This window comes from Thamnophis sirtalis, unplaced genomic scaffold, assembly GCF_051295495.1.
Source record: "Thamnophis sirtalis isolate CommonGarterSnake01/CBP01778 unplaced genomic scaffold, rThaSir2_p1.2 scaffold_6, whole genome shotgun sequence".
NCBI lineage: Eukaryota > Metazoa > Chordata > Lepidosauria > Squamata > Natricidae > Thamnophis > Thamnophis sirtalis.
The window spans coordinates 51,731,789-51,747,177 of NW_028261386.1; the positions used below are offsets into that span (position 1 = coordinate 51,731,789).

Consider the following 15,389-nt stretch of genomic DNA (forward strand, 5'->3'; position numbering starts at 1 on the left):
CATATCATTACTATCATAATAAATATAATCCTTTGTAAAAACAAACAGATGCCAGACATTACCTTCACAGGTACAGCCCTGTCTTATTAACCCAACCATCAATGATGTACACTGATTGCATTTGGTAGGGGTATTAAAGGATTTTACTACAAACTGATGGGCCTTAGGCTGTAAAACAAATAGAAATATGATTAGATGATAAGCGCTTTTATAATAAAAAATCATTGTTAAATTGTTGCATATTACATAAATAGTTTAGTTTTGTTGCACTAATAAATTTAGAGTTTATTTTCCAGTTTCATAATTTCCAAGCTATTCTTATATCATATACTTGTTTAATCAGAATCAGTTCTATTCAGAAAACAGAACCATCATTTTCTATGGTTAGGTATGCAACTTTACAATAATTTTATATCTTATGTATTTTATAGAAACAGCCTAAAAAAATTAAATAAATGTTCAAAATCAGTGGATCACTATCCAAAAAAGGAACAGGTAAAAAAGTTAACTTGTGTTTTAAATTTCTTTTTTTCATAGCAAAATAGATTAATATGTAATGGACCAGAAAACTCATTGTCAGAACATTTATTATTAAACTATGCAGAAACAAATGTGGGGGTTTTACTTTAGCTTTCAAGACCATTAGATGATCAGTAAAGCATTTTGCTCCTTGTAATGTTGACCAAATAGAGAATAATTACTTCATTTCTGTAATGAAGTAGAAATCATGGGCATATGATAAAAGACTATATAATCTGTTTCCTTTTGTTACACTTAGTCCATCACACAGCAAATCTTCAAATTTAGCATAAGGAAATAAATGTTGTCTAAGCTACATTTGACCTTTTTAAATAGTTGAACACTCATAACATATAGAATTGTTTCTTCCAAAGTAGGTTTAGTTCTTACTGATACTAACAACAGCATCCTTATTCATAAGTAAATGATAGAGGATCAACAAAGTAGAATCCTTGACTTATAACTTGTCACTTAATGAAAGTTCAAAATTATGACTGACTTGAAAAAGTTATGTCCTCAAAGTTATGACTGTCATACCGCCTCCAAGGTCATAGAGTCATATTTTGAGTGCTTGGCAACTGGTTTGCTTTTATAACCAGTTGCAGCATCCTATGTGTCACATGTTCATATTTTACAATAGTTTTTGCTATTTTCTGGCAAAACATTCCATTGGATAAGATGTATTTGGAATTACAACCACACAATTCGCTTAATGACACATGATTTACTTAACTACTGTGCTGATTTGCTTAATGACTGTCATAAAAATGGTCAAACATCAAGTCCAGTCATGTCGATTCAACTTACGACCGTAATGATTTATTCCAATATTCCAAGCTCAGCTGTTGTCATCAGTGAAAGACTACCTGTATAAGAATAGGCTAAGATTTTAGCATAGCTTCTAATCATAATATTTGATTGAATACCTTTGGCACAGAGAGTCCTGAACCACTATATGGTGATCTCATCGTTGGTGTGTGAACTGGACGCAGAGGATGATCTGAAACCTGAGCACATATATGGTGAATATTAATTTATATTAATATTAACCACCCCACACTCCCACTTTTAAATGATGTTAATATAAGCAAACTGGTGCAAAAAATATGCAAGAATTTGAAATACGCATGTAGCATTTTTTTAAAAAAAGCATTTACTTTGGGTAACATATTCAGATTTTCCTCACTTAAGCAACATACTTAAATGCTTTACAGCCTTTAACAAAACTAAACTGACTGCAAAGTAAATGTACTTTAAGAAATTGGTTTACTGAAAAAGCTTCAAATATAGACACATAAATACACAACTATTTGGTAACAATTATTATATTATTCATATACTTTTCAAAAATATACAACTCAAGGTGATGAACTCCTTCCTCCTCCTATTTTCCCCACAATAACTATCCTGTGAGATGAATTGGGCTGAGAAGGAGTGACTGGCCCAAAGTTACCCAACGTTTTTTCATGCCTAAGGCAGGACTAAAGTCCACAGTTTCCTGGTTTCTAGCCCCGCACCTTAACTACCACTGCAAACTGACTCTCTATGGAGGGAAAAATGGCATAAAGCATTCACATAGTGACTCTGAGGATTATTCTTTTGGATGTGCATATAATAAAAAATGTTTTGTTAATCAAACAGCACTTGCCCTGGGGCTGCCAGCAAAGCAACGCAGCTGTCCATGCAACATGCATGAGGAGACCCAATAAAGCTTTTCAGGCATTCATGCTGACCATTCCAACCATACAGTTGTTTTAGTTTTTCGAGAAGAGATGTTTCATTTGTAGCAGTACGCACCATGAAGCAATTTTTCCAACATTTGAACAGTTTTGTTAATTATCTAACACACACACTTAGTTTAACTGTCTTCATTAAGCTGATGTTTGGCTTACTACCTCCGTACCAATCCTGAGTCATACATCTACTAGTTCAGGCAGTTATTAAAGAAAGGCATTTATATAATAGAACTGTGTAATAAATGTTCTTATAAGTGTAGCCAAGGAGTTTAATAAAATGATATAGGTCAGTAGCATGTTCCAGTAACAAATTGGTAACACTTCACTTTTATTTTATTAAATAAAAATATTGTCAAAGGAACACAAACTTTTCTGAAGCACTATCATTGTTATAAACTGCTTAATTTATCATGATGAAAAAATGTGTATTAAGTAATTAAAATATTAAAATACAATATAGTATAGTACATATAATGTAATATAATATATACAATGAAATAAATACGCTTGAGTATCTGTTGACAAGCTCATGGTCAATATTAATGTGCCATGATAAATAGTTACATTCTTTTTAACTGCCCTTCTATTTACAGGCAATTGTGACAGCATGTGGTTACCAGGTTATTTATGTAAAATCATAAATCAGAATGATCTTGAATTTATGATTCATATTACAATGGATATTGTTTTTAATTTTTGAATATTGACTTGACAAATAGTGTTCTGAAGACTTGAATATGCAGCACTAATCTAGTTAATAAAACTAATAAAAGTTTCATCTTTATTTAATCTTGCATGTAATTTTTTTTCTATTTTTTATTTTTCTTACTTTTATTGCTTTTTGATTCTATTCTTTTTAAATATTTACTAAAATAAACAAATAGGAAAGAAACCAGCTATATAGCATGGTTTGTATACAAATGGGAGATGGCTATAAATGGACAATAACCTCAGGAACTGTAGCATAGAATAGCTAAATAGTTTAACATTGCAAACCCTGTCAACTGTGAAACAACAATTTTAAAAACAATGATTTATATTAAAGTAAAGGCAATCATGCATGTAATTGCAGTATAAAGATATAAGAAGTATTCCAGTTTTGAATACTTTGGTGACATTTGAAAATCAAACCATGCAAGAAAGAAAGAGTATTTAATGTGACGTGTGGACTATGAAATTAGGTTTCTGTGAAAAGTCCAAGAAATATTCTGAAGATCAGTGCTTCCATCCAAAAAGTAACAAAACAATCCTACATCAGGAGACAACTATATGGTGCTTCTAGCAAGCTAAGGAAGTAAATTATTATTTTAATTAGAATTGTGGATGTATATTCTACCATTTATGCCACATCCTAACTATTTTTGAAATGGTTGTCATTTTCACAAAAACAATTGCTCCACAGTGAAGGTGTTAGCATATATTTAAGAATATAGAAGTTAGAAGTGATAGAAGTTAGCTTCTATCACATCACAGAAGATGACACCGAATCCCAGAAGGAATTTCCCAAGGAACATTACAAAGCTATGGTAAATTCCTTGGCAAAAAACTAATGGAATTAGCAGCTTGCTGAAGAATAATAAAAGAAATACAGTATTGTTTCACTCAAGATGTTAAGTAATATCTGAAAGTAACAGCAACAATGTACTATATTATTTTGTCCCTGTATTTGCTTTCTGTATGGGCAATTTGCTTTCTATAATGGACAATATAACTACATGTTAGAAAGTATGTGTATGTGAATAGTTTTATCTTGTTCCCATACTGCAAGGGATAATTTACATATGATTTTATATATTTATTTATTACTTCTATGTCTCACTTTTCTGTTTGTACAGTACTATTTAAAGTATGTTACTGGGTGTGAGTTTGTGTGTGTGTGTGTGTGTGTGTGTGTGTGTTTGTAGATTTTCACGGGTGTAGGTATGCTGGTCTTGTTGTATTCGGGTCTTTTCCCATGTACAGGGCGGGGCATAACCTTTTCCTAGGGGGTCACAGCAACACTTGTAATAACAACACAAATAATTCATACACCATTCGAAAGCCCATCAAAAACCGAGTTTATTGACATGATTTAATAGTCAGTATGACCACCATTAGCCCTTCGAACAGCATTCAAACGAGGTGGATAAGAACACAACAAATCTTCAAACAGTTCCGTTCGATTTTCCAGATTTTTCAACAGTTTCCAAATTCATTCTCAAAGTTTCAACCGAATATCGATTTTGACCTTGCTCCTGAATCATCAGAGCTTCCACTTCATCCTTAATTATGGCCCCAATGTTCTCTGCCGTATTGAGATCTGGCGAATTTCCCGGCCAGACGTCATTGCCCCAAAATTTGACATTGTTTTCCTTTAACAATTGCTGAGTCGCATTTGCACGCATGCAAGGAGCTTTGTCATGAAGAAAGACAGCCTCACCAACCACCAAGACATTGTCTGGATCACTGAGAAATGGAATGACATTCTCCAATAAAATTTTCTCACGGAAATAACTGCCATCCCAGGATTCCCCTTTATCCTTCAAAACCCAATGCAGTTTCTTGGCTGTGAAAATGACGAAAATCGAAAGGCAATGCATTTTATTCTGTCAATGATCCTTTGTTCTTCCGAATCGAATTTTCCAGCCATTCTTAAAGCAAATTTAACATTTAATAGCTCATTCAATTCAGTTTTTTATGGGCTTTAAAATGAGGTGTCGCGGAAGTTGTAAACTGCTGTCGATCTTGCTGTGACCCCCTAGGAAAAGGTTATGCCCCGCCCTGTAAGATTGAAATTGTCTTGGCAACATTTCAGTGAAGTCTCACTCGCCATTTTCAGGCTGGGTTTTGGACTTAAAGTGTGATCGGAGCTGCCCCCAAGACCCATACATATATATGTATGTAAAATACCTCTCTCATATGAACTAGTGCTCGGACATAGAAGTGTTTTCAGGAACCAATGGATTCTATTAATATAAGTATTCAGATGCAAAGCAAACAGCAAAACACTGTTATATCTATCTTTGGCTATCTGTTTTCCATATGAAACAGAAATAAATCTTCCAAAACACAGCATGTTTATGTGTTTGACTGACTTGAAAAACTTGTAAAATAATTGGAATAATCTTCTTTTAATAGATATGCTATGTAAAGACAATGAGATTTTAGGCCTCTGTTTACCTAGTATGCTTATAGGCTTATTGGGTTAATCAGATGTCATGTGAACAACTATGGTAAATCTAGTTAAATGTCCAAACCAATTCATCCTCAGGCTAATTTCCATAATCAGCTAACTTTCCACATGGTATCTAAATTACTTACCCGAATGCGTTTTTTGATTTCCATGATCATTATGAAATCCTAGAAAAGCTATAAAAAATTAACAATCTCTGGGCATTATAATTTTAACTCTTTTTCTGGCTACATGAAGGAGTGTGCAAAAAAGGCAGAAACAGATGAGAGCGGGTAAGTTCTCTGCTTCTCCATAATGGCCATAGATTGTTCTCTATATGCTTATTGGAAAAAAAATCATAAAGTAAAACAATGGCTTTAAATTTTCTTTGCTCTACAGGAGTCACTGGCCAAAATATTCTAACTCATGAATTATAAGTGATAGAAATGGCAAGCTTTCTTCTGAGGTTCTGGAAAACTCTTGAGATCTGGGTTTTGGTCCGAGACCTGAGCTTAATGCCCATTATTAATGCCCATATTATGATGTTGTTATTCTGTGGTTTCTTATTATTATTATTATTTAGTGCAGGAAATATGCATTTATGTTTTAAACTGTTTTGGGAGTTTTTCTTTTTTCTTTTTGTAAGTCACCCACAATCTGCAGGACTGTATGGCCATAACAAATAAATAATAATAATAAGTAACCAATCATTATTTTAATAATATCCATTGGGATGAGTTAAGTCACCAGGATAAAATGTTATGGTCACCATATTATGAATATATAACCTTTATTTGTTAATATAATTCCCACTTAATTCAACTGAGCTTACTCCGCAGTACATTTGCACAGTTGTTTTGACACTGAGCTATGGGACCGACAATTCTAAAAGAAATGTTCTAAGAGAGAGTACCTCAATTGGTTCAATGTCACTAGCTGTGGAAGGGGACCTAGATCCTGAATGAAGATGATACTTGATATCTTCATCCCGCGAAGGCGTATTAGATAAGGTAAAATTTTCAACAGAATCAATCTAGAGAAACAACCAAAGGAAAGAAAGAAGCAAAAGAAAAGAAATGGAAAATGAAAGGAAAAGGAAAAAAAGGGGGAAAGTATATTAAGAAGCCACATTCGATAAGTACCAGTTTTCAAAAATATAGAAATGCAAATAACATAAATGTAGAGTCTCTTTTAATAAAGTTTGGCTCCTGATTTACAGAGATTGGGGGAAACAATATAGAATCATTTACCATTCTCTTTTTCAAAAATTTTCCACACATTGCAATCTACTCTACAAACTTGAGATTTCCTAGTGATCTATCATGCAAATATTATGTTGAGTAGATGCTTCCACTTGCTGTGACACAGAAATGTAGATGAATTACACTACAATATTTTTTAAAGAAGGAAGGTAATCATTATTAGTTTATCCCACCTTTTATTATATATAAATATTTGGTCAACTTAAGGTGGTGAACATAGCTATAGTTTGGAAAATTTGAATACCTGTGATATCGATATCAGCACAACAACAATTCCTCTTATATTGCATTGATGTAAAGCTCAATGCAATATACTCTCATTTATTTCTCAACAGTTATAATGAAGTCAATTTATGTAAAATTAAATCTATTGCTACATTTGTTGGCCTCTGGTGTACAGCAATTATAAGAAATAAGGTTGCTAGATTTTGATTTGTTGGGAAATAATGAAACATCTGGAAGTACAACTACCAAGTACTCCATATATTTTGATTGATTTATAATCTGAAACACCATTTTAGAAGCTACTTTTGTATAGTAATTGTAATTTAATATAATAAAACATATTAGAAAGATTATTAATAAATAGTCACAATACTTGGCAGTATCATGATACTAATTAATTAGTAAATAAATCATTTTAAATATAGTTTAATAAAATGATCTTAGCCCACACTTATCAATATAAAATAACACTGATCAGGTTTGTTCTAGTAAAGGATAAATTTCTAAAGATGACAGTGACATCTTAAATGTATTTTTATAAGTATACAAAGTAACATTCAAATCATAGATTCAAATTTTCTTTTGTTTCTTTTAACAGAAACAAGCAGAATGCTGTACAGAACATATTTTCATTATTTTCCTACAGTGCCAAAACATTGTAGCTTTGGTTTAATTAAAATATCTTTTAAGAAAAAATAATATTTTTGGAAGATTTCTGTTTGGTTTAATTGTTGGTTTCCAGCTAGCTAACCTCCCTTTCCCTCCCTCTAGTTTAGTGTCATTATTTATGATTCTGTTTTTCAACATAAAATAGTCAAGTAATGTATTTTGTTTTAAACCTACATTAGCTATGCATTTTATTTTGTACTGAATAGGATTCATACAAATCATATTGTAAAAAGCAGGCTACTTTTAAGTTTAAGAAAATTTTTAGAGCATGATTTGTTGTTCTGAAAACACAAAAAGAGCAGACAAAACATATCTAAGAATCTTCCTTATGCATGTACATATAAATCTTTGTGTACATTTGAATGTGTAGGTATATGCATATTTGTGTGTGTGCCACCTGAATAAACCATAAGTAGAGAACAAATGAATGATCAATTTGTGTTCTTTTATTTTGTTGAACATAATGCTTGACTTCTCACTTATTTATTGCAAGTCCTAGCATAAACCAAACAGTAACTGAAATTCAGAATGCAGCTCAGCACTTCTTTTAAAATATAGACATAGCATTATTTAACTGACATATTTATTTATAAAATGTTCATATCATTTCAACTTGCAGAGAATATAATCAATGATACAGGATCATCAATATTATTATTTGCTACTTGCATATAAACTATTTCAAGTACTGCAGCAATTATTTGAAGAAATTCTTTTCTATACTTTGATTCCACCATTATTAAATATAAAATTATATCTCTCTGAACATCAGGGAGAACTTTATTTATTTTCCTTATTGAAAACCTCACTAGGGAGCAATAATCTTTTCCATCTGTCCTGGGTATTATATCAGACAAAGAATGTAGGAAATAAAATATTATGTGACACACACCGAGGAGCAGAGGTAACACCGCCTTTTTGCTATTTTTATTTCTTCCATTATAAAAAACCCAAACCAGAAGGGAAATAGAAATGACTAGAATACATAGTCTGTCATGTAATTTAATTGCAAACTGCTGTTCTTAGCACAGGTAAAGGTGGGTTTTAGGAAAGTCTGTCAGACAAGATCTAGTCTGAAACACATACTCCATCTTTCCATGATATAGATGATTAGTATAACTCAGTCTGAGAACACAGAATACTAGTGCTTGCTCAATATGGGACACAGCACAAGGATGTCTGTGTATGTCCGTGTATGCAGCTAACTTATAGCATATATTTGAAAGTGTTTGTTGCGGTGGGAAAAATATGAGGCAAGAGTATTAGGTATGTTTGCTAGTTGAATCACAAAGCATGATAGCTTAAACAAAGCAACCTTCCTTGAAACATTAAAGCAACCATGTCCTTTAGAGACCTTGGTGAGACTTCTTTAAGGAATGTCAGTTGTATGCAAGCACAGCCAGTATTAAAAACAGGACCCACCACCAAGATGAAGTGGTTGTACATGCATAGATAAGAATAGAGAACAAAGCCAGCCTTCAAGGTAACTGTGCAAGCCTTCTAAAATACTTTCTGTGGATTTTTTATATTATGAGGTTATTTTGTTTGCATTAGCATGTTTTGCAACAAGAATACTAATACACACATGCAGTTAAACACAGACACATCTCTGAATGCTTAGAAACTAATTTGCAGATTGTTCTCCCCCCTTTTTTCTGTGTGTGTGTGTGTGTGTGAGTGAGACAGAGAGAGAGAGAGAGAGGGAGAGAGGGAGGGAGGGAAGGAGGAAGAGGGGGAAGAGGAGAGGGAGGAGAAGAGGGAATATTCAGTGCATTAGACTAAGCATACATTGCCAAACCAATAACCATACTATAAAACATACTATAAAATGTTCTCAGACTGATAATACTAATCACATTAAACAAATGGGTTCTTGTCAAGACTTTGGTATTCTTTTTAATGTCAACCAAACTAACTTGACAGAATTGATAATCCTGCTCATAATTTAATGAAGACATGGATTAGGAAGGCACATTTCTGTTTTGCTAAATCTTTGTACTCTAATAAGTTTAAGATTGAAGCATAGCATTGTAATTGTATATGAAACATATTTATGTCATTTGTAAAAAAAATCTGTAAAACCCATTATTTAAAAATTGCTCCCCATCATCTTAACAAACAGGTGGATTTTACACTAATTTTGCTTTGTTTTTGGGACATCCTAAAGCCAAGAGCATAAAACAGAATAAAACCACACACACATTCTCAAAGCTTTGCACTTAATAAACAGTATTAAACAGAAGGAAAATATAAGAAAAGCAGTAGCACAAGACAAGCAGCAAGGTAAATATGCAAGCCATAAAAATATCAAGGAAAATGGTCTACATTGAACGAAGGCAAAGCCATGTCCATGATATGACAAACTAAAAGCCAACACACAACAAGACATCCTCTTACACGTCTGCCTTTGTGGGCTGGAATACAGGAGGGAGAGCGCTTTAACAGAGAAAGGAGGAGACGGTTAACAAGGGAAAGATACATTCCTTCAATCCACATTTCTGTACAGAGCTTGGTATCATTTTGCATAGTAAAGACAAGGATTCGTGTATCATGATAACATAAATCAGAAGAAACATAAAGACACAAGAAACAACTACTTTCAAACATCATTTTTAAAACATCATGTGTCTAAATATATATATATTTTAGATGAAATAATTTCTTATTAAATGCTCTTCTGCTTTTTAAAAAAATGCAAATATTATCAGGAATACAAGTCAATCATTACTGCATTGGAATTGCAGCAGACTTTCCATGCTGCACCCTACGATGAATGTCTGTTCACAGCTGCCAGTGGAGATTTCTCAAAAGAAAATGGTAACTTCTTTAAGGACTTCAATGGTGGGAATTTTTTTTCTTTTTTGTCTACTACAGTCTCAGTCATATGTCTTTGGAAATTCTTAGTCATGGTTTCCCCAAAGGTGCTTTTTCAAAGGACAACTGGACGTTCTGGGCTTCTTCAGCTCTGAGTGGATGATGGGAAGATGGTGGGGGGATGGTCAGAGCTAAAGAAGCTTCTTGGATGAAAAGCAAAATGCCTTCAAAGAAAAACTAGAAAGTCCAGTTGTCTCTTGAAAAAGCAACTTTGGGAGTCTGAATCATAATTTCTTATCTTTGCTAATACTACTTTACACTTAAAAAAATTAAATGCAGCAATTCATTCTGAGTCACATTAGATCTTAAAGTTTTATTAAGAGTGCAAGAAACAATGTGTGTTTATTATCTAGTTTTTCAGAGCTTATGTAAGGTAATATGTTTATACAGAATTGTTATTATTAGCCTTTTAATAAAGGTGATACAGGTAGTCCTCAAGTTATGATTACATTTTGGAACAGAATTTCCACTGCTAAGCAAGGAGGTTGTTGCCTGATTTTACTTTTTTTGCCATGTTTGTTAAGTGATTCATGCAATTACGGTATTAAATGAATAATATGGCCATTAAATTAACCTGGCTTTCAATATTAACTATGTTTGTCAGAAAGTGGCTGGCCAGGTTGCAAAATGGCAATCATTTGACTCTGCAACAATCATAAATACATGTCAAGTGCCCCTTATCAGTGCCATTGTAACTTCAAACGGTCCCTAAATAAATGGTTGTAAGTTGAAGACTACCTGTATTAGCATTTTGGCATGCCATCCGTGTCTCTTTTTGAAGTTTAAGAAACCATGTTATTTCTTTAAGCCAAAGCAATTTCCTTTGATGTGCAAAAAACCCCATTCTGAAGTCACTGAGGTGTTACAAGTATTGAAGAAACAAAACAGGTGGGGAAGAAGCCATATTTTAAGGGGATCAGTCCTTTTTTACATCTTATCAATGGTTTTATTGTTTAATTTGTTGCTTTCTGATGCATCACATATATTGAATGTATGTACCATTTGTTTCTAAACCTTATATAAAGATTTGATACCTCTGCCTTAATAAAACAGGGTTTTTTTTGCTTTGCCTGAAGAACTGCAGTTTTGGAAGGGAGGGAGGTGGGCAGGCAGGCAGGCAGGCAAAAAAGCCACTTTGCAAAGGTGTTGGGTGTTTTTCTGTCACAATCAGGAAACAGGTTCTTTCAAGCTCCATGCCAGTTCTGGTACCTGGACAATATAGTTTTATAGGCAACATAACCATGAATCTCAATAAACCTGGAAGCTCTAAATAGTCATTCAACTCTGACTGTGGTAAACAAATAAGAAATCTTTAGAGCAGGATTGAAGCCATATAACAGCATTTTATCACAAGTATTTTGACTTGCTAAGCAATCAACAATGTCCAGGTGATCAGTAAAACTTGGCAATTTAGTCCTCTTCTGTGGACAACAACACATAAATAATAAACTACACTAAGTTGTAGGACACAGTTTGCTTAGACTCAATTTAGCTACTGAGGATGTTTAGTTTGACAAGGCTATTTCCATCTTACAGAAATGTGGGAGACATGATCTAATATTATAGGAAATTATTTTAAAAACAGAAGATAAGAGCTGTCAGTATTCAAATTTGTTAGGCATGTTGGGACTTCTAATGCTATAGACAAGAGAATATTAAAACAATTCTCTCTTATTGTCTTTCACAAGACCCTCGAGTTAGGTAAAAAATTCAAGGGAGCATAAGGATCTCAGTAAGTCTTAGATCCTTTCTGCTTCTTTCTTCCATTTTTACTTGCCTAAATAGCGAAGAAAGATGGCTGGTATATTAAGGGTGCAGAACTTCTTCCAATTACTGACCCAAAAGCTTAGAAGGAAAGGCAACAATGTTCTACAAGAAAATCTGACAATTTAACATAAACATTTAACATTTCCATAGACTAATGATTTTAAAAAACCAAAATATATCTTATTTTTGTTCCAGTATTGCTTTGCTTTTGATAAGCCGGCTAAGTAGTGTTTAAAGTGGGAATGAGACCCAAGTTCAATTTCTATTCAGCAATGTGATTCATTGAGTGGCATTAGATCACTTTCAAGCTTTCAGACTAAATATTACACAAAGATCACAGTAGTTTATAAACATGACTACATGACTAAGAATAAATATATTAATCAGAGCTATTCTCAATTAAAGACACTGGACTATTTGAAAAAAGATGCTTGTAGGTTATGATGTTAGTTTTGTAATCTGAATACTTTGACGAATGTGCTCATAAATTTTTAAACCCATATTTATATACCACAAAAGCTATTTTAAATCTGGAGTACATAGAAATTGCTTCTTTTGTGGTAAGCTGTTGCTGCAAACTGAAGGCTAGCATTACTATTATTACACAAAGCCATTGATTTATTCATACAAAGCGTCTAAAACCTATTTATTACTTCTTAAGGATGCATACTATTTTCAACTGAAATCTACCTATTTTAGAATTAAAGGTTTTCAGAAGCATTAATATGAAAGAACCTAATCATAATTCAGTGAATTCTATCAGAAATTTGTCTTTTTCAAACCAATCCTACAGTCTCCTGAAAACCTGGATTGTATGACCTTTGTTTTGAGAATGTGATAGCGTATTTGTTAAATTATTTTGAATATAGAACTATTGGGATATTTTCTGCATGATGCAGAAATTGTAATCCAAGCTCAAAAATGGTGAACAGTATCCTCCAGTGTCTTTACAGTGAGGACTGTCATATTGAAAAATGTTACTGTAAATAGGAACACTACAGCACTAAATTTTGTATTTATCTACAATACAACTGACATAATTATTCTACATATATTTGATAAAAAAATTGTCACTGCTGTATGAGTTTAAACTGACCAGGAAAAAAAAAATCTTAAGAAAGTGACATGCATGTGAATGAAACATATATTCACACTCATCCTAAGCTAAAGTAAAAGCAGAATTGTAGAAGCCAATTTTAATGGTATAGTTTTGACCAAGCAATGTCAATAACAGGCCAGAATGAGTGTGAAACAAGTCATGTCTTGTATCTCAGTTCCTTCAAATAGCAAATGAAAAGACACATATGCAAAAACCTTTAGCCCATGCCATGAAAACTTATACTGAAAACTATACAGCACGGACACATCAGGAGCACAGAACCTGCTGAATTTCATGCTCTTGATGGTTTAAGATGACTGCATTACCATCTGAAATTGCCAAATCAAATCTGTTTTATTACTGAATAATTTGTGGATTTGGAGATGAAAGACTTACGTCATCCATAAAATCAATCAATGAAGAAGAAGATGAAGAAGAAAAGGAATCCTATTTTAATGCATACAGCAGTAAAGAAACAGAAATAGATAGATGAAAATGTCTGTTTTGTGAAAACAACTACATCACCATACTATTGAGAAATCAAATAAAGAAAAACTGGAAATGATTGATTATTTTGTTTAGCATAACTTCTGCATAGTTTTGTTAACTAACTGTAATCCACAAATAATGATTATTCTTTCACCCACACTAAAAACAGACCAAGGGACCATATATTTACCAGATAACAAAATAATCATTATAGGTAGTCCTCAACTTACAATCACAACTGGGGGCCTGGAAATCTGCTTGTAAGTCATGGCAGTCAGATGACTGGACCCATAGTTTTGCCATTTTTGTGATGGTCATTAAGTGAATTACTGTGGTCGTTAAGTGAACTGCAGTTTTTGCAGTTGACAAAGTCAAGGTGGATGCCAAGTGCCTCAAATACAATCATATAACTATGAAGGCCCATGATATTTTATGACAGCTGGAAGTGCTTTACAGGTTGTAAAGCATCTGTTCCAAGACCATCATAACTCTGAATAATCCTTAAATCACCTGTTGTAAATTGAGGATTACCTGTAATTGGAATGTAAAAGTTATTGTCATGATTTTGTCATAGCTTGTTTTAATATTGAAACAAATGACTGCCAAATAGTAAATATATTGATAGATAGGCTACATTTAATTGGAAATACATGAGTATCAACTTGCATCATCAGTGAATTCTTGCTTCTAAGTATCGTTTCCTTAGGCTTCACCTTCTTACCCATCATCATCTTCCTCCTCCTTGAAGGCTACAATCCATCTCTGTCCTAGTTCTATAATATACGACTCTTTCTATTCTCTACTTCAGAAATATTTAATAACTTTGTTATATTATGTCCATGAATGAAACTGTATCCAGAGATAAATAAGGATGGTTGCTGCTAGGTGGGAAAGGGCACCCCAGGGTGCACAATGGCCTGGTGTGGCTCAAGCACCACAAGGCTCCAGTTGGCTACTGTCAGATGTGGGGACTTATCCAAACAACTTGTGACCTTCCATGTCAGCTTCCCTATTGACTTTGCTTGTGGGAAACTGCAGGGGAGGTCACAAATGAGGATCAGGTGACCATGGAACGTTGTAACTGTCATGAGTGTAAGTCACTTGCCAAGTGTCCATTGCATACTACTCATTCAGCGTCACTCACTGAAAGAGTGGTTGTTAGCTGAGGACTAATTTTAGTTCTGAAAATATTACAGATGCTTCATTTTAGGGTTAAGTTTCAAGACTTTAAAAAATGGTAAAAAAAGAAAGTTCTTCTGTCATAATATTTGAAATACAGCTTAGGTTGGCTCATAGGAAGTCTGCATTAAAAGCACCATACAAATATTTTAAACATTTTCCTTTTTACAACTAGAAAATGACAAAAGAAGTAAATAATATTCCTTATGAATCAAAATATATTTTGCAACATAATAACTGCAGTTATGATTTCAGAACAGTAGTGACCATAAATTTCATTCTTTTGTAACATCAAATATTAAAAAATAAATCAAATTACTTACTTCAAACTGATCCAGAGCAGAGGTAGGTGCATTCAAAAATGCCAAGAAAGAATTTTGTGAGTCTTGATGCTTCACTCCTAGAAAACAACAGCATGA

General features: G+C 33.2%; 1 protein-coding gene across 9 annotated transcripts in view; it reads right to left on the reverse strand.

Moving 5' to 3' along the window:
* Positions 1 to 15,389, reverse strand: part of CDC42BPA (CDC42 binding protein kinase alpha) — a 172,044-nt gene that overhangs the window by 38,685 nt on the left and 117,970 nt on the right. For 4 of the 9 annotated variants that reach the window (XM_087717867.1, XM_087717866.1, XM_087717865.1 and 1 more), the window contains exons 21-25: positions 15,294 to 15,370; positions 9,960 to 9,998; positions 6,320 to 6,439; positions 1,446 to 1,526; positions 63 to 168 (exon numbers count right to left, since the gene is read on the reverse strand). In XM_087717867.1, coding sequence (XP_087573993.1) covers positions 63 to 168; positions 1,446 to 1,526; positions 6,320 to 6,439; positions 9,960 to 9,998; positions 15,294 to 15,370 — 423 coding nt within the window. The remainder of the gene's footprint in view (positions 1 to 62; positions 169 to 1,445; positions 1,527 to 6,319; positions 6,440 to 9,959; positions 9,999 to 15,293; positions 15,371 to 15,389) is intronic. The other 5 variants (XM_087717868.1, XM_087717870.1, XM_087717872.1 and 2 more) reach the window with 3 other exon arrangements.